At 42.2% G+C, this 23,641-nt stretch overlaps 1 protein-coding gene and 1 pseudogene across 1 annotated transcript; one reads left to right on the forward strand and one right to left on the reverse strand.

The window, feature by feature from the left end:
* Positions 1-333: 333 nt before the first annotated feature.
* Positions 334-22,618, forward strand: LOC147124595 (transmembrane protein 171-like). The gene is made up of 4 exons (XM_085990185.1): positions 334-457; positions 11,552-12,220; positions 15,605-15,740; positions 17,866-22,618. The coding sequence occupies exons 2-4, from the start codon at positions 11,602-11,604 to the stop codon at positions 18,056-18,058; spliced, it is 948 nt and encodes a 315-aa protein (XP_085846311.1). The 5' UTR covers positions 334-457; positions 11,552-11,601; the 3' UTR covers positions 18,059-22,618.
* Positions 8,009-11,460, reverse strand: LOC147124596 (AP-3 complex subunit sigma-1 pseudogene; annotated as a pseudogene).
* Positions 22,619-23,641: the final 1,023 nt, after the last annotated feature.

The raw sequence follows: 23,641 nt of genomic DNA on the forward strand, positions 1-23,641 counted from the left end.
GTTAACTCTGTTTCTCTCTCCTCGATGCTGCCTAACCTGCTGAGTGTTTCCAACATTTTCTGTTGTTATTTCATTATTAACAAGTTCGTTTTTTATATACCATCTGATGGCAAAACGATTTAGAAGTTTTGACTCGCCTCCTTCATCAAACACTTTCGGGGTCAAGAAAGGAGAATTGGGCAGGGATGCAGATCCAGACGGGACCAGTCAGGACGAGTTGAGAGAGGCTGGTGAAACGTAACTATCTATCTGTGGCATCAGGGGCGTGAACGTCTCCCACTTCTGTTAGGTATAAATAACTGCTATAGAGCCGCCTGTGTTTATCTGGTTACACGTCCCTGGTAGATCGTCGGCGTTACATGTTTAACATTAGCCAGATGAAGCAGTGATCCTCCCGGTGGTTCCCGGTAATTGCAGCTGTTGCACGGTACAGAGCAGCTCCGCACAGCCCGGCAAGGTAACCCGTCCAGTCTGTCCGTCCTCGGCTCCGGCTCCGGCTCACTTGCTGCACGGTGTGTCGGCTCAGGCTGCCGCCCTTTGTATCATGGAAATTACATATCTAGGTCGCTCGGTGTTAATTTCCAGGCAAAGGTGAAGCGTTTTCTCTCCACGTTTCTAATTGCCGTCGCACTGCTTGAAATCTGCGATTTTTCACCATCGAGCTAGTTCGAGAAGTCCTGGCATTTATCTTCAGTGTCATTTAGATTTGCCTTTATTTTACCTGTAGATTGGAATCTGCACGTGTGTTCAGTCTGTCCCCCCTCCTCTCTGTACCCCTACTGGTAACGAGTTCTCCTAATCCAGCCCTTAAACTGCGGACAATACTATCTCTGCTCCACTATAGTGAAGGCTGTGTTTTGGGGGGCAAAAGTCAAAGTTCGGTACTAACCAGGCTGGGAAATAATCCGGTGCCCCTCGGTGCACGGAGTAAAATTTCAGTGTCGTGTCAAACCTGTTTTTTTTTTAATGCCCTTGGACAGTCCACTGCAGGCGCTGGGCACTTTCGAAACTTACGCAAAATTCTTTTAAACGTTTTGAGAAAGTAGGTGCTTCTGGTCATGCTCCGAAAACATTTAAAATGTAATAAAAAGAGAAAATGCTGGAAATGCTCAGCAGTTCAGGCAGCGTCTATGGAGAAAGAAATAGAGTTAACGTTTCAGGTCAATGACCTTTCATCAGAACATTTAAAATGTAATAACTGGGAGAGGAGCTTAGCATTTGTGTGTAAGCATGCATGTGCTCAGTTCTGTCCCGATTGGGAGCCAGGGTAGTATTGCTGGGCTGGGAGTGACCCTGTATTATTGGTCTCATAGGTATGTACAGTATCAGAAGTTACAGAATAACTGCACTTTAAAAATATTGAATTGGCTAACATAAACAGTTTGCCTCTTGTGTCATCTGTGCCTTTAAAGAATTATTGTAGTAATTTTTGTAAGTAATTGTGAAGATGTTCAGTTGATGTAGACTTTCTTTAGGTTAGGCAGGAGGGGCTTAGTGATGGTTTAAAGTGAATAATTGAGGTAAGTTCCTATAGCGTTTCATATTAGACTAAGGTTACAAGTTATACTGCAAAGCAGTTTCAGGTGCATGTTGATGAAAGTGCAATTATAACTTGGGTGTCAGGGTCTCATCTGATGCCTGAACACACTAAAGCCCAAGTGTTGTGAACCCATCATCAGGAAACTATATTGCACCAGTTTGAGTTTCCACCAGCTATGATATAACTCCAGCACAGTCCACAGCCACATTTTAAACGTGGACCAACTGGGAACTTTTAAACTGTGGTCCACTGGTAGCACCCTCCCCGCGCCTCTGAGTCAGTAGGTTGTAGGTTCAAGTCCCACTCCAGAAACTTGAGTACATAATCCAGATTGACACTTAGTGCAGCGCTCCCTCAGCACTGCACTGATCAGAAATGTCATTAGGATGAAACGTTAACATGCGCCCCCGTCTGCCCTCTCAGATGGACATAAAAGATCCCATGGCACTATTTCACAGAAGAGCAGGGGAGTTCTCCCCTGTGTGCTGACCAGTATTTATCCCTCAACCAACATCACTAAGACAGATTATCTGGTTATTATCTCACTGCTGTTTGTGGGGCCTTGTGTGCAAATTGGCTGCCGCATTTCCTACATTACAACAGTGACTCCACTTCAGAAGTACTTCATTCAGTATAAAGTGCTTGGGGACATCCAATATCATGAAAGGCGCTATATAAATGCAAGTCTTTCTTTCTTAAACTGATGCTCCCACCTGTGCTCTCCCAACACCAAAAATTAGCCAGAAGTGGAATTCTGTTGCGCTCTCAAAGTATGTATTTGCAATGCTCCTTTGTGGCAGAGCTTGCTGTGACCTGGCCTGAATCACTTAGCACCCTGGTCTGCTGGTTGCACATTGTACTTCACAAATACTAGTCTGAGACTTTCTGACCTTGGCGTCTGTTTCCTTTGCATACTTGTGAAATTACTTGGGTTGTTCCTTTACCTTAACAGGTGCTATATAAATGCAGATTGTTAGTGTTAGCTGTAGTATAATGCAGCCTGAGAGGCTCTTAATTTTAACAATGAATGCATTGTAGTTAGAAGTAAATTTAAATTTGATCCAAAGTACAGTACATTGATTTTTTTTGTTCAATTAAACAATCTGAGAGCAAGGGAGTGAAATTGATTTGATAGCAAAAAATACGTGTAAAAATGTTTAAACCCTCCACATTCCTTTAATAAGAAGTAGAAGAAGCTCACGAATTTCTGACAGCAAGCTAGAAACCATCCATTCGGCTGCCTCTGCTGCTTCCCTCCGACCTTCGCCCTTGCCTACTAAGCTAAACCTACCTTTGCCCTTTTCCTACCATTAACCTGAACCCCTGCCTATCTCTAGTTACCTCTAGACTGAACTGTTCCAATGTTCCCCTGGCTGGCCTCCCACCTGGCCTCTGTAAACTTGAGCTTATCCAAAATTCTGCTATCCCCCTCCCTGTATCCTAATTTGCACCAAGTCCCATTCACCCATCACCCCTGTGCTCGCTGACCTACATTGACTCCTGGTCTGGCAATGTCTCCGTTTTGAAATTTGCACCCTTTATTTCAAATCCCTCCATGGCCTTGCTCCTCCCTATCTCTGTAACCTCCTCCTGCCCTACAACTCTCCGAGATCTCTGCGCTCCTCCAATTCTAGCCGCTTGCACATCCCTGATTTTTTTTACTCCACCATTGCATCCGTGCCTTCAGCTGCTGAGGCTCTAAGTGCTGGAATTCCCTCCCTAAACCTCTCTGCCTCTCTACTTCTCTTGTCTCCTTTAAGAATCTCCTTAAAAACCTACCCTTTTTTTTTACCAAGCTTTTGGTTATCTGTCCTAATATCTCTATGTGGCTCAGTGTCAGTTTTTTTTGGATAACGCTCCTGTGCAGCACCTTGAGACATTTTACTATGTTAAATCCACTATTATTACAAGTTGTTGTTGTTACTACTTCCATGCCTTCTTCAAGCTCATCTCATCCTTGAGAACTACCTCCTGCTCCCATGATCCCATTCCCACATGCCCTGACCACCCTACATTCCTTTCAGGCCCCCATGTTAATTGATATTGTGAATAATTCCCTCTCCTTGGGCACAGTTCCCCTCCCTTTCAAAACCACATCATACCCCTCCTTTTAAAAAAGAGCACACACACTCTATCCCTCTGTTCTTGCTGATTATTGTGCCATTTTCAATCTCCCTCCCACAAATCCTTGAATTTAAAAAATATTACATTTGTTTTTATGGGATGTGAAATGCTGGCAACGCCAGCATTTATTGCCCATCTCTAATTGCCCTTGAGAAGGTGGTGGTGAGCCGCCTTCTTGAACTGCTGCAGTCCGTATGATGAAGGTACTCCCATAGTGCTGTTAGGGAGGAAGTTCCAAGATTTTGACCCAGTGACGATGAAGGAACAGCGATATATTTCCAAGTCAGGATGGTGTATGACTTGGAGGGGAACTTGGAGGTGGTGGTGTTCCCATGCGCCTGCTGCCCTTGTTCTTCTAGATGGAAAAGATTGCGGGTTTGGGAGGTGCTGCCGAATAAGCCTTGGCGAGTTGCTGCACTGCATCTTGTAGATCTTGTGGTTCCCTCCAGGTCCACCGCATGTCTCCTGAAACTCAGTTTTGAATCCCTCCAATCTGGACCCCACCCCTCCCCCAGACTTTATCATGGCCTGTATCAAAGTGATTGTTTCCATGGTTCCTTATTCCTCCTCAATTTCTCTACAGCTGTCAACATGGTCAATTACACCATCTTACTCCAACACTTCTGCTCTGTTGGGTCTGCCACCGCTTGGTTCCACTCTTACCTATCTGATTCTAGCCAGAGCAGCTCTAGCAATGGCTTCTTTTCCCACCGCTGCCCTGTTGACCATCCTTGACCCCTTCCTCTACCTCATCTGCATGTTGCCTTTTGGTGATATTATCCACAGAAATAGAATCAGCTCTACCTCTGCACCTCTCAAGCCCTCCTCTGCCTCTACGCTATCAAACTGCTTGTATGACATTCAGTATTAGATGACTTGTAATTTTCTCTCTTTGTTTTTGTCTTCCACTACAAATTCTAAACTCTTGCCACTGACTTCATCCCCTTCCCTGCCCATTTTCTCAGGCTGAACCAGACTGTTCGCAGCCTTGGTGTCCTGTTTAGCTTTGACCTGAGTTTCCAATCCTATATGGTCTCTATCGCAAAGACTTCTATCATCACGTCACCTGCTTCTGCTCCAACCTCAGCCTATTTTCCGCAGAAACCCTCATCTATGCCTTTGTCACCGCCAGACCAGATTACTGAAATAGTATCCTGGGAAGCTTTCCATCCTCCATCCTCCACCCTCTGTAAACTTCAGCTCATCCAAAACCGTGATGCTTATATTTTATCCCACACCAATTCCCACCACCCCATCCTTACGTATTTGCACTGGCTCCCGAAGAGCATTTGAAGTTGGCAGCTCAGCTCCAGGCCAATCAGGGCACCTCAAATTAAAAATTCTCACCCTGCTGTTTAAATTCCTCCATGGCCTCAGCCCTCCCTATCTAACTTCCTCCAGGCTTACAATTTCTCTTTCCCCCCCCTCCCTAAATTTATATTCCTCTGACTGGCCTCTTGTGCATTCCTGCCATTCACTCCACTATTGGTGTCCATTTCTTCAGTCACTTAGCTCCATGCTATGGAATTCCCTCCCTAAACCCCTCTACCTCTCCACCTTCATCTTCTCCTTTAAGATCTTCCTTAAAACGCACTCTTTGACAATACTTTGAATCACTCTTCCTAGTCTTTTTCTTTGGCTCAACCTGTTTTTTCCTCATGCTGCTGTGAAGCACCATGGGACATTTTTCTATGTTAAAGGTGCTATAAGAAGCAAACTGTTGTAGCACTATATTTTCAAAAACATTTTGAAAGTGGTACCGATAGTGTGAAATAAAAATAAATGCTGGATATACACAGCATCACTAAAGAGCAAATAGCAAAAAGGCAGATTAACATTTTAAATATAGACCCTTCATCTATAGTTAGCCCCGATTCAAACAAGTAGTTAAGTTATACAATCATCATACTTATCTGTATTGCCACATATTGGAATGCACATCACTTATATTTAATTTCAAAGCTCCATTAAAGAATATATACACAAAGTAGCAAACTTTACAACCACCAATTGGAAGAAATAGTTTTTAAACTTTGATTTGAAGCTGTTAATGCATAAAAATCAGAACGGATTTACAACAAAAAGGGAGTATGAATAAAAACTTGCAAGAGCTATCAAAACTAACAGTAAATGTTTCCTCTTAGTTACCGTTTGTTACCGTTTTCATTTCATTTCATTTTTCTGTATAGTTTAAGGAAATAATAGAACTGATCAGGCTTTGAGGACTAGAACACAAGTCACCCACAAATTCTGACATCCATATTCATAATTCGCAAGTCCTCAAGTGTGCCGTGTATGAACATCTTCTGTGAGCAGGAAGAGACAATAATTCTCTTTCGCAAAATATTTTTCCTTTGACTTGCTATGGGCAGGCAGTTGCCCCCCACCCCCATTTGGGGAATTTTTCACTGGAAAGGAGACCTATTCTCATGTAGTTACATGAGCTTCCTGGAATTCCCTTATCATGTGCATTCTGGTCAACATTTTCAGCATTTTTATATTTTTTAATTGATTTCCAGAGTACTCAACGACTGAGCATCCATAGCCCTCTGGGGTAGAGAATTCCAAAGATTCACCACCCTTTGAGTCAAGAAATTTCTCCTCATCTCAGTCCTAAATGGCTGACCCCTCATTCTGAGACTGTGACCCCTGGTTCTAGACTCCCCAGCCAGAGGACACATCCTCCCAGCATCTACCCTGTCAAGCCCTGTAAGAATTTTGTATGTTTCAATGAGATCACCTCTCATTCTTCTAAATTCTAGGGAAGATAGGCCTGGTCTACTCAATCTCTCCTCACAGGACAATCGCCCCATCCCAGGAATCAGTCTAGTGAACCTTTGTTGCACTCCTTCTAAGGCACATATATCTTTCCTTAGGTAAGGAGACCAAAACTGTACACAGTACTCCAGGTGTGGTCTCACCAAGGCCCTATATAATTGCAGTAAGACTTCTTTATTCTTGTACGCCAATCCTTTTGTAATAAAGGCTAACATGCCATTTGCTTTCCTAATTGCTTGGTGTGCCTGCATGTTAACTTTCTGTGATTCTTGTACAAAGATACAAAGTACAAAGGTCTCTCTTAGTACCAACATTTCCCAATCTCTCATCATTTAAAAAATATTCTGCTTTTTATTTTCCCTACCAAAGTGGATAACTTCACATTTCTCCACATTATATTCCATCTGCCATGTTCTTGCCCACTCACTTTATCTATATCTTTTTGTAGCCTCTTTGCATCCTCCTCACAACTTACTTTCCCACCTAGCTTTGTATCGTCAGCAAACTTGGATACATTACACTCAGTCCCCTAATCTAAGTCATTGATATAGAAATAGCTGATCCTTTCACTACCCCACTAGTTACAACCTGCCAACCTGAAAATAACCCTTTATTCCTACTCTGTTTTCATAGATACATAGAAGATAGGAGCAGGAGTAGGCCATTCGACCCTTCGAGCCTGCTCCACCATTCAATGAGATCATGGCTGATCTTCCAAATTCAGTACCCGGTCCCTGCCTTCTCCCCATATCCCTTGATCCCTTTAGCCTTAAGAAATATATCCAACTCTTTCTTGAATATACTTCATGAACTGGCCTCCACCACCCTCTGTGGCAGAGAATTCCACAGGTTCACCACTCTCTGGGTGAAGAAATTCCTCCTCATTTCAGTCCTAAATGGCTTACCCCTTATCCTTAGACTATGACCCCTGGTTCTGGACTCCCCGGCCATCAGAAACATCCTGCATCTAGTCTGTCCAGGCCTGACAGGAATTTTATAGGTTTCGATGAGATCCCCTCTCAATCTTCTAAACTCCAGTGAGTATAAGCCCAATCGACACAATCTCTCCTCATACGTCATTCCTGCCATCCCAGGTTCTGTCCGTTAACTAATCCTCAGTCCATACTAATACATACCCCCACCCCATGCGCCCTAATTTTGTGTAATAACCTCTTGTGTGGCACCTTTTCATGCTTTATGAAAATCCAAATACACCACTTCCCCCTTACTAGTTATTTTTTTTAATATAAAACTTTAATAGTTTAATAACATAGATTGTACAAAGTCACTATCATCTTTCATAATTCTCTTAAATAGCAGCCAGCACACAATAAAAGTCACTTCATAGAGCATCGGAATGTAGATGTAAATATGATATTACACAGGAAACGGATCAGATTTAAAATAAATTGAGCACAACAAATGATTTTTTATGTTTTACTGGTGCAATTTAGAATAAAATTTTCCAACATACCCTTCAAGACTAATTAGATATTTTTATTTGGTAAATAATTGCATGGTAAACCTTTTTTGAAATTATTCCAAACTGGAAGTTGAGCACGTTTTTTATTTAAACGAGGGAAAGTTTGGCACTTTTATGCTGATGTCTCCGATGTTAATATTTCGAGGAATTTCAGGCAGCTTCATATTCTTTACTGCTGATACAGTCTTGGCTTGAGCTCCTGCTAGACCAGCCTCAGGTTTTTCCATTTTGTTCTGAGCATCAATCTGAGTAACTATTTCATTCATATTGGTCTTTAAAACCATTCCCCCCTTCACCATTTCTACCAAAATATTGTGAACGTTGTCTACGTGGAAAATTAAATCCAGCTCACAGACATTCTGAAAACATTCGTCTGATGTTTCCACAAACACCTGAATTAGGTTCCGGATGCCACACACAGGACAAAATACAAAGTTGCATAATGTCTGTAAATAAGTTTATTATCTGCTCCCACAATTAACATGCCAACTTCCAAGAAATTATAGACTTTTTCATCTCTTTTTGACACCAAGTGGAATGTCTCCCTTATAATTTGTTGTTGTGTATCTTCACTGTAGCGTTCATAGAATTTGGAGAGGCGTGGCTTGCCATGTTCCTGTTTAGTAGAGCTGTATCATTTCACATGGCTAGGATGATATCCTATTTTTATATTGGCTATATGTTTGGGATATTAACTTTTAATTAACATAGAAACATAGAAGATAGGAGCAGGAGTAGGCCATTCGGCCCCTCGAGCCTGTTGCGCCATTTAATGAGATCATGGCTGATCATCCAAACTCAGTACCCTGTCCCTGCTTTCTCCCCATATTCCTTGATCCCTTTAGCCTTAAGAAATATATCTAACTCCTTCTTGAATATATTTAATGAATTGGCCTCAACTGTCTTCTGTGGTAGAGAATTCCACAGGTTCACCACTCTCTGGGTGAAGAAATTCCTCCTCATCTCAATTCTAAATGGCTTACCCCTTATCGTTAGACTGTGACCCCTGGTTCTGGACTCTCCTGCCATCGGGAACATCCTTCCTGCATCTAATCAGTCTAGTCCTGTTAGAATGTTATAAGTTTCAATGAGATCCCCTCTCATTCTCCTAAACTCTAGCGAATATAAGCCTAATCGACCCAATCTCTCTGCATACGTCATTCCTGCCATCCCAGGTATCAGTCCGGTGAATCTTCACTGCACTCCCTCCGTGGCAAGAACACCCTTCCTCAGATAAGGCGACTAAAACTGCACACAATTCTCAAGGTGTGGTCTCACCAAGGCCCTGTACAACTGCAGTAAGACATCCTTGCTCCTGTACTCGAATCCTCTCGCTATGAAGGCCAACATACCATTTGCCTTCTTAACCGCCTGCTGCACCTGCATGCTTACCTTCAGCAACTGGTGCACAAGGACACCCAGATCTCTGCACTTCTCCTTCTCCCAATCTATTGCCATTCAGATAATAATCTGCCTTCCTGTTTTTGCCACCAAAGTGGATAACCTCACATTTATCCACATTATACTGCATCTGCCCAATCACCCAACTTGTCCAAATCAGACTGGAGTTTCTCTGCATCCTTCTCACAGCAAACACGCCCACCCAGCTTTGTGTCATCTGCAAACTTGGAGTTTTACATCTAGTTCCCTCGTCTAGATCATAAGTATATATTGTGAATAGTTGGGGTCCTAGCACCGATCCCTGCGGTACCCCACTAGTCACTGCCTGCCACTCGGAAAAAGACCCGTTTATATCAAATCTTTGCTTCCTGTCTGCCAACCAGTTCTCTTTCCAGGTCAGTACCTTACCCCCAGTCCCATGTGCTTTAACTTTGCATGCTAATCTCTTATGCGGGACCTTATGGAAAGCCTTCTGAAAGTCCAAATACATCACATCCACTGGTTTTCCCTTATCTATTCTACCTTTTGTAAATCCATGTTGACTTTGTCCGATCCTGTCACTGTTTTCCAAGTGCTCTGCTATTACATCTTTTATAATGGACTCTAGCATTTTCCCCACTACCGATGTCAAGCTTACCGGTCTATAATTCCCCATTTTCTCTCTACCACCTTTTTTAAATAGTGGGGTTACATTAGCTACCTTCCAATCCATGGGAACTGTTCCAGGGTCTATAGAATTTTGGAAGATGACCAGCAATGCATCTACTATTTCTAGGGCCACTTCCTTAAGTACCCTAGGATATAGATTATCAGGCCCTGGGGATTTATCGGCCTTCAATCCCATCAATTTCCCTAACACCATTTCCCTACAAATACTGATTTCATTCAGTTCCTCCCTCTCATTAGACCCTATGTTCCCCGACATCTCTGGGAGGTTATTTGTGTCCTCCTTTGTGAAAACAGAACCAAAGTATGTATTTAATTGGTCTGCCATTTTTTTGTTCCCCATTATAAATTCCCTTGATTCTGACTGCAAGGGACCTACGCTTGACTTCACCAATCTTTTTCTCTTCACATATCTATAGAAGCTTTTACAGTCAGTTTTATGTTCCCTGAAAGCTTACTCTCATACTCTATTTCCCCCCTCTTAATTAATCCATTTGTCCTCCTTTGAATCCTAAACTGCTCCCAATCCTCAGGTTTGCTGCTTTTTCTGGCCAATTTATATGTCCTCTCCTTGGATCTTATGCTATCCCTAATTTCCCTTGTTAGCCAACGTTGAGTCACCTTTTTGTTTTATTTTTATGCCAAACGGGGATGAACAAATTCTGTAGTTCATCCATGCGATCTTTAAATGTTTGCCATTGCCTATCCACCGTCAACCCTTTAAGTAACGTTCCCCAATCAATCCTACCCAACTCGCGCCTCATACCATCATAGTTTACTTTATTTAAATTCAAGACCCTAGTCTCTGAGTTAACTACTTCACTCTCCATCTTAATGAAGAATTCTATCATATTATGATCGCTCCTCTCCAAGGGGCCTCGCATAACAAGATTGCTAATTAATCCTTTCTTATTACATAATACCCAGTCTAAGAATGCCTGATCTCTAATTTTACCAGAACTATTGAAAGAAAGAAAATACGTTTACACACCACCTTTCAAGTCTTCGGGATGTCCCAAAGTGCTTCAATAAATTACTTTTCAAGCAGAAGAATGACCAGTTCATTTGCCTTGCTGGTGTTGGTGAAGGAATAAATGTTGGCCAGGGCATCAGGAGAGCTCTCTTTCCTTCGAGGAAGTGCCACGGGATCCTTTACATCCACTTGAACATGCAGACATGGCCTCGGTTTAATATCTGATCCTAACGACTAACTCTGTGGCACTCCCTCAATACTGCACTGAAAATGTTAGTTCACAAAAACCATAACTGATTTACAACAAAAGTGAATTTAATTAATAGCCTAAAACAAAAATAAAATACTGCAGATGTTGGAAATCTGAAACAAAAACAGAAAATACCCAGCAGGTCAAGCAGCATCTGTGGAGAGAGGAATAAAGAACGTTTCAGGTCAACTGTTTTTATTAATTAATAGCCTGTTTGTTAATGAAGAGTGATACCCATACTGCATTTTAGAGGCAGAATGATTATGCAGTGTTTGATAACATACGTGCTAAAACAAAACTTGCTACAAAATATAATGAAATACATTATATTCACAGGTTCAGCCACATCAGACTAAAGAAGAACATTTCACTGTTGAGAAGTTGAAATGCGTACTGCTCCCGCATTGGAGAGAATAGAGGGTGATGGAAGCTCTTATAAAACAGGATTCTTTCTACTCATATTTGGAGTTTCATTTCTATCTGCTGGAGTCATTATTGCTACCTTTGGGTTCCAGTCATGTGATCATGATGGTGGCAGCTGCAATAAGGTCCTAAAGGCAACTGGACCCAGTCTATGTGGTATTGCATTGTTATTCATACTGCTGTCAAGATCCAGGACCCTGATTAATCTGAGACAGCTGGCATACTCAGCAGATCGACGGTGCTATCTTTCTTGCGGCAAACAGGACTCTTTCATCCGTTTCCTCATCTTTGGTGTCCTCTTTTGTTTTAGTGGAGTGCTGCTAACTATGATTGGTGTTTGGGCTATCACCTGCCCTGGCACCATGGAAGGTCAAGGATTCAATTTAACTAGTAAAGCTAATGGAAATGAGAAATGTAAACTGCTGTTCTTGCAAATCATGGGCCCAGTAGTAACGTTTATTGGTATTTGCTTCTTATTAATTGCTCATGTCAAAAGGAAGGTAGCTTTAAGTGCAGAGGAAGAAAGTACATCTACAAATGATCAACAACCACAAAGAACAGGACCATGTCAAATTGCAATAGGTAAGCGAAATGATTGATTAAAACTGATGTTTACCTGTGAATTATACAGAATAGCACCTTGAAAAAGTGGATAATTAAACTGTAGTAAATAAGAAAAGAAAGAACTTGCATTTATATAGCACCTTGCACAACCTCATGACGCCAAAGCGTTTTACAGCCAATGAAGAACTTTTGATTGTAGTTCCTGTTGTAATTTAGGGAAATATTTGTAATGGGCCTTCCTCTCCCTCAACACCAACGTTAGAAGAAGTAGCAGAGTGGTTACAAGAGGTGTGTATCCCTCCTTTAGCTCTGTCTAATTCTCCATCTATCTGTCATGGACACAAACTCAGTAAGTTAGAAATGTTTCATGAACTGTTAGCACATTGACAGGCAGACAAAAGTTATGAATGCACACATCTGGTCCACAAATCATGAAGTTGTTGTTCAGTAACATGTGCTTTGATAAGAATCAAGTAACCACCTCCGGCTCCTCCACCTGAATTATGTGCAATGAGATTGGGTTCTTTCAATGTTAGTATAAGAATGCTTGATGTGTTTGTATATTATCCCTTTTTCCCCCTTCTAACTTGGGTTAAATGGGTTAACTTGTTTTTCCTGTGGAGGGTAAGGAATGGACCAAGGAGTGTGTGCTAAAATTCCAGGCTCCTAATTTCAAGACATTGGTTTCATTAACTCTTCTTTTCAGTGTGCATTGAACATTGCAAAAAAAAACAAATACAATTATGTTGCATGATATTTAGCTATTGAATTATGTCGTCTCCATTATGTTTTTGTGGGGAAAATATTTTAAGTGCTAATAACTATTTTAGGAAATATTAGCACCTGAGTATTTTAGGTGCACAGTTGGTTGCAGCTCTTGAATTTGAATCCAATATGGACTGAATGCCAAGTTGGATAGTGGGGAGGTTGTTGAGCCTGATTTCCAGGAGCCTCATGAGGGGAAGTACAGACAGGCCCATGGAGGTAGCTGAAAGGAAGATTAGATCTCAAAGGAAACCATTCAACCCATCAGATATTGACGCTCTTTGCTGGAAGAATTCAAAATATATCCCACTACTGTCTACCTATATCCCTGTATCTTCCTCTACTTAAAATGTTTATCTACGCTTCCCTTAAAGATTGCAAGTTTCTTGGCATTTAAATACCCTGAACTGGAATTTGTGGTCAGCGGTGAAGCGAAGGCGTTTGCTGTTGGCCCTGAAGTATGCTTCACACAAGGATCTCGCGACCTCTGTGTTGAGAACTTCGGGTTTTCTGACCTTCAATTCAAATCAATGGAAGTTAGTGGGGATTCCCTTGTGTAATGTCAACAGGCTGTCTAAGCAGCCAATCAAAATGCAAAATTCTCTCAGACAGCGAACAAGGAAGCGAGCAAGCTCTTAAAATTCAAACTTTTTAAAAAAATGTTAGAGGGAGCAAAACAAGGATTGGGGCTCTCACATGGGGAAAAGGCAAACCTGAAATAAAGATAGACAAACTTAAAACATTTAAAAAAATAATTTCTGAAAAGTTCCTTAAACTTAAATTTTTATTAAAATAGATAAATTTCACTGCACAAAATTTAAATTAATTTTCCAGGTCCTTAACAGTAATAACGCTGTCAAAACCCTAGTTACACCTAATCGCTTTGGGTCTAACTTTTAGTGGGGAATTTAACAGCGTAATTACTGCGGAAGAGACAAAGTTTTTGTCAGTTTCAATGTTTTGGCTGATTACACAGATTGCTGGATCTGTGGGGGGCGGGGGCACAACATAGCCTGTGTCGGAGCTGTGAACGACAGACCGCAACATATCCGTATGCGGCAAATCCCAAAGTTGCAGTCAGTTTCAAAGGTGGAATGACGGCGCATGCTGCCAGCTCGACCGCAAATTCTGGGCCATTATTATCTTAATGTCCAGTGCCCCCTAGAGAAATGGCGTTGGAGACACCGCTTGAATGAGCAACAGTGCCACCTAATGTTGGGGGAACCTGAAAAGTAAGTAAGGATCAGTACAGAAAACAGTTCTCAGTTTAAATGGTTTTCGAGGCATGACAAAATTGTACCGCCCATGTGTAATCTGCATAGCATAGGAAATATGTGCGAGGAAGAAGTATATGCTAGATTCAAGACTTTTATACAGAGAGAGGATAGATACTACGTCTTAAAATCTCTTCAAACTTCAATAATTATCTTGTGTATTATTTTTTTTTACTAAGCTGGCTGTCCTGATGTTTTCTTGCTCCAGAGTTGTACACAACCCAACCTAATGAGCTTTTATAATTGGCTTACCAAACTGTTTCCTTTAGTGGTGAGGGACGAGAAGGAACCTTGTCTTTCCCTGGAGAAAAGTATAACCACAGGCTCCTTTTTTCCCCACAGCCAACCTCACCCTCAAACATCAAGTATGAGGAGTTTTCGGATTTCTTTGTAGGAGACTATCTATTCAAATTGGCTCTGCAGTCTCTCACCCGTTCTAGCCCCACCCCCTCCAAACTTCTCCGATCCAAGAGATACACTTCCTACTCCCTCAGTCTCCTTCGCACCCAACTCCCCTCCCTGACCACCATGCTAGCTCAAATTTCAATGGTTTCCTTTCCACAGACACCACCCTTGTCTCCTTTACAACCAATATTATCACCCCCCCCCCCCCCCCCCCCTCAAAATGCCCACTGTTGACCCTTCCATCCTCGCCAACTATTGTTGCATCTCCAGTCTCCCTTTTCTCTAAGTCTATAATTTTGGAAATTTCATGTTCAATTCCCTCCAGCTCAGCTCTGTCATTTTTCACAGCATTAAATGGCCTTAACCAAAGTTATAACTGATGTCCTCAGTGATTGTAATCTTCTCAACCTCCATCTAGCATTCAACCAAGCAATCCTCCTCCACACCTCCCCTCAGTGGGACAGCCCTTGCTTGGTTCCATTTCTACCTATCTGAATGCTGCCAGCATATCTCTAGCAATGGCTTTTCTTCCTTCGCTCTGCAATCTCCTTCAGCCCTATATTTGCTCTTCTTTTGCTTTCTTTGGCCCTGTGTACCCCTGCCCCCGGCACACTCCATTCTTTTGATTCCTTTTGTACATTCCCGTCAACTCCCACCTTTCACTATGCCATTGGTGGCAGAGCCTTCAGTAGTCTCAGACCTATTCTCTGGAATTCCCTCGCTAAACCTCTCCACTTTTCACTTCCTTTTAAACAATTTTCTCCAAACCCATTTTTGACTAAGCTTTCGGTCACTTCTCCTAACCTGTCACAGTGTCTGTTTTCCTTTTGCCCATCTGTGAAGCACGTTAGAATTTTTTTTTTAATGTTAAAGGTGCCATATAAATGCAAGATGATGTTTTGATTGAATTAGAACTCTGTACTGAAGGTGTTAACTGGATCTTCTTACTTTCATTCAGATAACTCTGTGGTGGTCCTTCCACCACCACCACCTTATTTCCCCGAACCCCCACCAATTATAAATGATTGCAATGGAGCCTGCTATTCCCCTCCAAGCGAGAATCCTCCCTCTTATTACAGTGTCGTCTTTTGCAGGTAAAATAACTGACTCTTTATTTTACAATTGAAACTTGCATGTAGTGCCCCACCAGGTAATTTAGAATATCAGATCACCATCATTTTTAGCTAAACAGTAATCTTTTCTCATGACAAAATCACACAGAAGAGCAATGTCCATTTTATGCTGTGTAAACCCATATTATTGGCCAGTACTTATAATCTTGTGCTTCTGTCCCTGTGAGTCAGCCACTCGTGCTTTTTATCAAGGCTAAATTTATTGGGTGAACCTTCTGAACAAATCAGAATTTATTGCAATGACCACAATTAATAACTAATCTTGTTAGGCTATAACTTTTAAACAATTATGTTTGTGCTTTGTAACTTCAGGGTAACATTTTGTTGGAATTTCTTTTCGGAAAAAAAATAGTACAATGAAAATTAGAATCAACACAGGACAGATCCTCAAGGGTGGGTGTGTGTGCTGTGAGGAGGATGTTGAGAAACTCCAGGATGATTTGGACATGTTGGGTGATTGGGCAGAAACATGGCAGATGCAATATAACGTGGATAAATGTGAGGTTGTCCACTTTGGTGGCAAAAACAGGAAGGCAGATTATTATCTAAATGGCAATAGATTGGGAGAAGGGGAAATGCAACGAGACCTGGGTGTCCTTGTGCACCAGTCGCTGAAGGTAAGCATGCAGGTGCAGCAGGCGGTTAAGAAGGCAAATGGTATGTTGGCCTTCGTAGCGAGAGGGTTTGAGTACAGGAACAAGGATGTCTTGCTGCAGTTGTACAGGGCCTTGGTGAGACCACATCTTGAGTATTGTGTGCAGTTTTAGTCGCCTTATCTGAGGAAGGATGTTCTTGCCATGGAAGGAGTTCAGCGAAGATTCACCAGGCTGATACCTGGGATAGCAGGAATGACGTATGAGGAGAGATTGGGTCGATTGGGCTTGTACTCGCTGGAGTTTAGAAGAATGAGAGGTGATCTCATTGAAACTTATAACATTCTGACAGGACTGGACAGACTAGATGCAGGAAGGATGTTCCCAATGGTCGGGGAGTCCAGAACCAGGGGACATAGTCTAAGGATAAAGGGTAGGCCATTTAGGACAGAAATGAGGAGGAATTTCTTATCCCAGAGAGTGGTGAACCTGTGGAACTCTCTACCACAGAAGGCGGTGGAGGCCAGTTTATTAAATATATTCAAGAAGGAGTTGGATATATTTCTTAAGGCTAAAGGGATCAAGGGGTATGGGGAGAAAGCAGGGACCGGGTACTGAATTTGGATGATCAGCCATGATCGCATTGAATGGCGGAGCAGGCTCGAGGGGCCGAATGGCCTACTCCTGCTCCTATCTTCTATGTTTCTGACAGGCTTCTTTCTAAATTGCAATCTTATGAACTCTTGAAACCCTAATTCTAAAATTGAAGTAGAATACTCTGGGGAAACCTTGAGCAAAATTTCTTGAAAAATATTTGTCTTCTAAAAATGTCCATAACAGATCACTACCTGCTTATTTTAATTGGAGGGAGGAGGGTAAATCATTTAAGATTTAAAATTGAATTAAATATTTAATCCACCAATCAATTTCAAAGCCCAAAAAAGTTTTTTTCTTGCCGATTTATCTCGTGTCGATTCCGTACCAGGTGTCCTCCAATAAACTCACCCAAATAGCCATTATTTAAATGTGAGCATTGACCTGCAATATGGTTGTACAGGGCTTAAAAGATCATGGAATTTTGGGTGTATGTGAGTTAAGCTTAAGTTATGACCCATATTCTTTTGTATATAATGTTCAGTGAAACAAAACCCGTCCATGATGGTCACATTTGTTGCTGACTTGAAATGGTCCTTGTATCTTCTAATACAGTTCAGTTCTCAATTATTTATTAAGGCTTTAAAACAAAATCACATTAGAAGTATCCTAATACAAGTGGTCTTTAGACCTTGCATCATCCTTTTAATTGTTTGTGTTTTTGCAATCTTCAGAACAGACCAGTTTCTAGCAGTTGGTGCCTTTTAACAAAACCTTTCTTGTATGGAAGGACAGCTGTGAATTATTTTATTTATGGATAAGTTGTCCACTCCTGAACTTTCTAAAATGAATTAATTTCTGCTGTCGAATACTGAATTTTGATTTTGAACTCTTAACAGGTCCCAAACAGATGAGAACTCTAATTCCAACATGACAGATGGCAGATTGATTCTTACGGTTTCCAGCACATTACCATATATATCTGGTGCTTGCTGCTTCCCATCAGAGTTACCACCAATGTATGCGGAAAAAGATCCCCAGACTTCAGCTGAACAACCAACTACTTCATCCAACAATGGCTTAGACAAATAAATATTTATGTTTTGTGGGGTTTTTTTTGCTTTGCACTTTCAGTTAAATTACATCAGGTTGTTCATAGAACATTGCAGAACAGAAAGAGGCCATTTTGCTCATCAAATCTGTGTGATGGTCGGGGCGCTGACAGCGGGAAGCAGGGGGTGGAAGTTCTCCACATGAGCCACTTAACCTGATCCCACTCCTTTTTAATATTCTTCTCAAGAAGCTACATAGCTTTTTTTTTTAAATTATGAATTCTGCTTCAATAATTGTTTGTGACCGAGAATTCCGCATTCTAATCAGTCTACCGCAGAGGTTCCCAAACTTTACTTATTGGGCACCCCTTTCCAGATCTATCAGCTGCCCTCACACGCCTACCAGCAGATAGGTTTTAGACTGGACAGTTGCTGGTCAACTGAAACCACACCGTGGTGATTGAAGGTGAGGGCTCTGTATGTCATCATCTCTGTGTTCTCATTGCTACATCTTGAAGTAAATTAACTACTTTATGTAACAAATTCCCACAGAGTATTAAAGCTTCGTCTGAGTATCTCATTATAAAAATGCAATAAATAAAATTAAAATAATTAATTAATTAAATCCACCATGAGACAATTTCTCTCGCGTACCCCGCCCCCTCCCACCACCCCCCAGAGATGTTTTGTATACCTCCAGGGATACGCGTACCACAGTTTGGGAACCTCTGGTCTAGTGTAAAGATTTTTTTTCCCTGATAGCCCCTTTAATTCTCTTTGTGATTGTCTTGAATTTGTGTTCTCACTGACCAATTGAAACTATCTATCACTATTTACCTTATCATAACCTTTTATAATCTTGGAAGACACCCATCAAGTCATTCCATAACCTTCTCAATGCTAGTGAAAGCCCTAATCTCTCAAGCCTCTCTTCATAATTGGAATATTAAAGGACCTGAGGAGCAAGCGGTAATGTGGAATTAGACTAGGTGGATAATATAGAGAAAAACACTAGTGCTGATTTGATGACCGATATGACCTTTTCTACGTTATAACATTCTATGATCCTAACTATAATCTCTCCTCCCTGATGACATGTTAAATGGCAGTATTGATCTTGGTTTTATAAAAATCTTTTCTTGCATACTCTGAGGTTTCATCTATGATTTAACAGAAAATATCTTCACCTCAGAGTTAGAAAGGAGAATTCTATTTAGCCTTTCTTGCCTGTGTTGAATTTCAGCTCCTCTTTGGGCTAGTTTTTACAGTCTCATTTTCCTGCTTCTTCCTAATACCCTTTTAACTATACTTAAAAATCTTGCATATGGTGCATTCTTCCAGTCTTAAAAACCATACTCATGTTGTCACGGCTTTGAATCATGTTTTTTATGTCATCATTTAACATTTAAAAAAATAGTATTTAAATATTTATAATGGGAAAAATCCTATCCAAGCATGTAAACAAATTCCCTGTCTGTCATAGGCCATGCATCATTTGTGGTGCTATAGCTCCCTTCTCCTCTATCACCCAGCCAATCACCTTCTGCTGGAGAAGTTTCAAAAACTCTACAGCCTCTCCTTTACACAGCTACTCTTTACAGGTAAGTTTCTGATTTCTAAATTATCTGCATTAAAAGTTAATTGCAAACCTGTAGTTGTCCTCTTTGAACTTAATTTTTCTTAAGATGGTCCTGGCTCTCTGCTTGAATTTTCTCCACCCCCTGCCAGTGCCTCAGATGCCCTAGAATGTGGCGTGAAGTGGCTGTGCTCGGCACTGGTCTGCACTGCATCCAGCCTGGCCCAGTATCTATCCCCAGTTAGCTTCTGTTGCCCCTGGCTGCAAAGCAACCAGTCGTGTGACAAATATTAGGCCCGATTTATAGTGCTGTCTCCCCTTTTTTGTTTCTTGCTGTTTTCTGACTCGCTTTCTTTTGCTTACTTTCCCTTTTTTATTTTTCCCAGTCCTCTCCTCTCCTCCCAATCTCTCTCGCCCTTCCCAGTCTGCCTTATGTGTGTTCTATTGAAGTCAAGATGGCCTATTTCTGAGATTTAAAAAAATACATTTTTCTTTCTTTTGTTTCTTCAGTACCTTGCTAAATCCAATGATGGAGCTTGCATACCTCATTTGCTGACTACTTTTCATGCTACTAGTACCAAATGGGTATCAAATAGGTAAACGATCCCTCCTCGTCCTTCTTGACTTGTCTGCAGTCTTTGACACAGTTGACCACTCCATCCTTCTCCAACGCCTCTCCAGCTGGGTGGGACTGCACTCACCTGGTTCCATTCTTATCTATCTAATCGTAGCCAGAGAATCACCTGCAATGGCTTCTCTTCCCGTTTCCGCATCGTTACCTTTGATGCCCCCCAAGGATCTATCCTTGGCCCCTCCTATTTCTCATCTACATTTTGCTGCTTGGTGACATCATCTGAAAACACAGCATCAGTTTCCACATGTACACTAATGACACCCAGCTCTACCTCATTACCACTTCTCTCGACCCCTCCACGGTCTCTAAATTGTCAGACTGCTTGTCCGACATCCAGTTCTGGATGAGCAGAAATTTTCTCCAATTAAATATTGGGACGACCGAAGCCATTGTTTTTGGTCCCCACCACAAATTCCGTTCCCTAGCCATTGACTCCCTCCCTCTCCCTAACATCTGTCTGAGGCTGAATCACACTGGTTGCAAACTTGGTGCCATATTTGACCCTGAAATGAGCTTCCGACCACATATCCGCAGCATAACTAAGATCGCCTATTTCCACCTCCGTAACATCGCCCGTCTCTGCCTCAGCTCATCTGCTGCTGAAACCCTCATCCATGCCTTTGTTACCTCTAGACTTGACTATTCCAATGCACTCCTGGCTGGCTCCCACATTCCACCCTACGGAAACTTGAGGTGATCCAATACTCGGCTGCCCATGTCCTAATTCGCACCAAGTCCCGTTCGCCCATCACCCCTGTGCTCGCTGCCCTACATTGGCTTCCGGTTAAGCAGCGCCTCGATTTCAAAATTCTCATGCTTGTTTTCAAATCCTTCCATGGCCTCACCCCTCCCTATCTCTGTAATCTCCTTCAGCCTCAAAACCCCCCGAGATAGCTGCGCTCCTCTAATTCTGCCCTCTTGAGCATCCCTGATCATAATTGCTCAACCATTGGTGGCCGTGCCTTCTGTTGCCTAGGCCCTAAGCTCTGGAATTCCCTGCTTAAACCTCGCTACCTCTCTTTCCTCCTTTAAGACGCTCCTTAAAACCTACCTCTTTGATCAAGCTTTTGTTCACCTGCCCTAATTTCTCCTTATGTGGCTCGGTGTCAAATTTTTTGTTTTAGAATACTCCTGTGAAGCACCTTGGGACGTTTTACTACGTTAAAGGCGCTATATAAATACAAGTTGTTGCTGTCTATAGATGCTTGTATCGCTTAAAACATTGAGGCTTTTTTAGAATGCATGTACCTGTTCCTTCTTAGCATGCATTTATTTGCGGGTGTGCAGTAATATGCTGAATCTGCTAGTACGAATGTTCATACATGGAATAAGTTACTTTAATGTGAAATTATCTGAATATTTGTCTCAAGATTGAGGGATTTTGGTCCTGTAGTTACTAGACTCTCTTTATTGGTGTTTTCATTACAATTCTAATAGGGTTCAGCAACCTCTTTAGACTATCCGTTGAAGGAGTGGTATTTGTATGACCTGGATGGAGCCCAAAACTCATGAGCAGAGGCAAGCCTATTCAAATTTGTATATTTTTTTAGTAGGAGCACCATTGCGATCAATAGATTTCAAAACTGATAGTGAAGCAGGCTCAAAGAAGTGTGATAGCAAAATACTGCGGATGCTGGAAATCTGAAATAACAACAGAAAACGCTGGAAAAACTCAGCAGGCCAGGCAACATCCATGGAGAGAGAAACAGAGTTAACGTTTCAGGTCAAAACCCTTCTTCAGAACTGAGAAAAAAGCAGGAAATGAAACAGATTAAAAGGCCAGTGTGGGGGCTGGGAAATGGGGGAGAGGATGAAAGAACAAAAGGGAAGGTCTGAGAGGTGAAGAGACATTAAGAGATATTCAAGACGAGACGAGATGGTAATAGGGCAGGTAAAGAGACAAAAGATGGCTCTAGATGAAGTGTGAAATGCGCTGGCAGAATGAGAGACAGCTGCCATGTGGGAGAGAAAAAAAGGAAAAGGCACAAACCAAAAGTGTGGATAAAAAATATATAAAAATATAATAGGGGCCGAGGTTATGATCTGAAATTGTTGAACTCGATATTGAGTCCGGAAGGTTGTAAAGTGCCTAATCGGCAGATGAGGTGCTGTTCCTTGAGCTTACGTTGAGCTTCCGTGGAACAATGCAAGAGGCCGCGGATGGTGAGGTCAGAGTGGGAATGGGGCGGTGAATTAAAATGCTAGGCGACCAGAAGCTCGGGGTCACCCTTACGGACTGAACGGAGGTGTTCCGCAAAGTGGTCACCCAAGCTGCTTTTGAGCTCCCCAATTTAGAGGAGACCACATCGTGAGCAGCGAATACAGTATACTAGATTGCAAGAAGTACAAGTAAATCGCTGTTTCACCTGGAAGGGGTGTTTGGGGCCCTGGACAGTGGGAAGGGGGGGCGTATAAGGGAGGGTGTTGCATCTCCTGTGCTTGCATGGGAAGGTGCCGGGGGAAGGGGTGCTGGGGGTGATAGAGGAGTGGACTAGGGTGTCTCGGAGGGAGCGGTCCCTACGGAATGCTGAAAGGGGAGGGGAAGATGCGTTTGGTGGTGGGATCAAGTTGGAGGTGGCGGAAATGGCGGAGGATGATCCATTGAATGTGGAGGCTGGTGGGGTGAAAGGTGAGGACAAGGGGAACCCTATCATGGTTCCGGGAGGGAGGGGCAGGGGTGAGGGCAGAAGTGCGGGAGATAGAACGGACACAGTCGAGGGCCGTGTCAACCACGGTAAAGGGGAATCCTCAGTTGAGGAAAAAGGAAGACATGTCAGAAGCACTGGTGTGGAAGGTGGCATCTTCGGAGCAGATGCGGCGGAGATGGAAAAACTGGGAGAATGGAATAGAGTCCTTACAGGAGGCGGGGTGGGAGGAAGTGTAGTCCAGGTAGCTGTGGGAGTCAGTGGGCTTGTAGTGAATGTTGGTCAATAACCTATCCCCAGAGATGGAGACTGTGAGTGTAACAATGCATCCTGACATCCCTGGGCATAGGTCAGGATCCACAGCCACCATTCTTTGAACCGACCTTTTCCATCAGTTTCAGTATTGGCGATCTCCTGGATGTGTCAAAAGAAACATAATCTAGGGTGGTTTTATTTGAGTTCTTATTGAAGCGGAGAGAATTTATTTGGAGAGGGATTACTGTACTGTGATTCAGATCTGTTGTAGAGGTGATTATACTGCATGACACTGGCCATTGATTTGTGTTCCCATCATAATGCAGAGTACTGCAAGCAGACCATATTATTTTTGATACTTGCCCACATGAAGAAAACTACAGAAAGGGCATTTTAATTGAGCAGGGAGCAGACTTTGTAAGACTAGATATTTAATTGTGTTCACTGTACATTTTAAATTATATGAAATGAATTTGATGTGTTTGAATAGTCACAAATGTACAGGTTCATTAA

This window comes from Somniosus microcephalus, chromosome 1, assembly GCF_052327205.1.
Source record: "Somniosus microcephalus isolate GS21.2 chromosome 1, FLI_Smic_1.0, whole genome shotgun sequence".
Classification (NCBI taxonomy): domain Eukaryota; kingdom Metazoa; phylum Chordata; class Chondrichthyes; order Squaliformes; family Somniosidae; genus Somniosus; species Somniosus microcephalus.

What these genes read in the sequence shown, in the direction of transcription:
- LOC147124595 (XM_085990185.1), top strand. Translation starts at nt 11,602, where the DNA reads ATGCGTACTGCTCCCGCATTGGAGAGAATAGAGGGTGATGGAAGCTCT. An exon ending in ACCATGTCAAATTGCAATAG is followed by an intron (nt 12,221 to 15,604) that starts GTAAGCGAAATG and finishes ACTTTCATTCAG; the next exon opens with ATAACTCTGTGGTGGTCCTT. An exon ending in TACAGTGTCGTCTTTTGCAG is followed by an intron (nt 15,741 to 17,865) that starts GTAAAATAACTG and finishes AACTCTTAACAG; the next exon opens with GTCCCAAACAGATGAGAACT.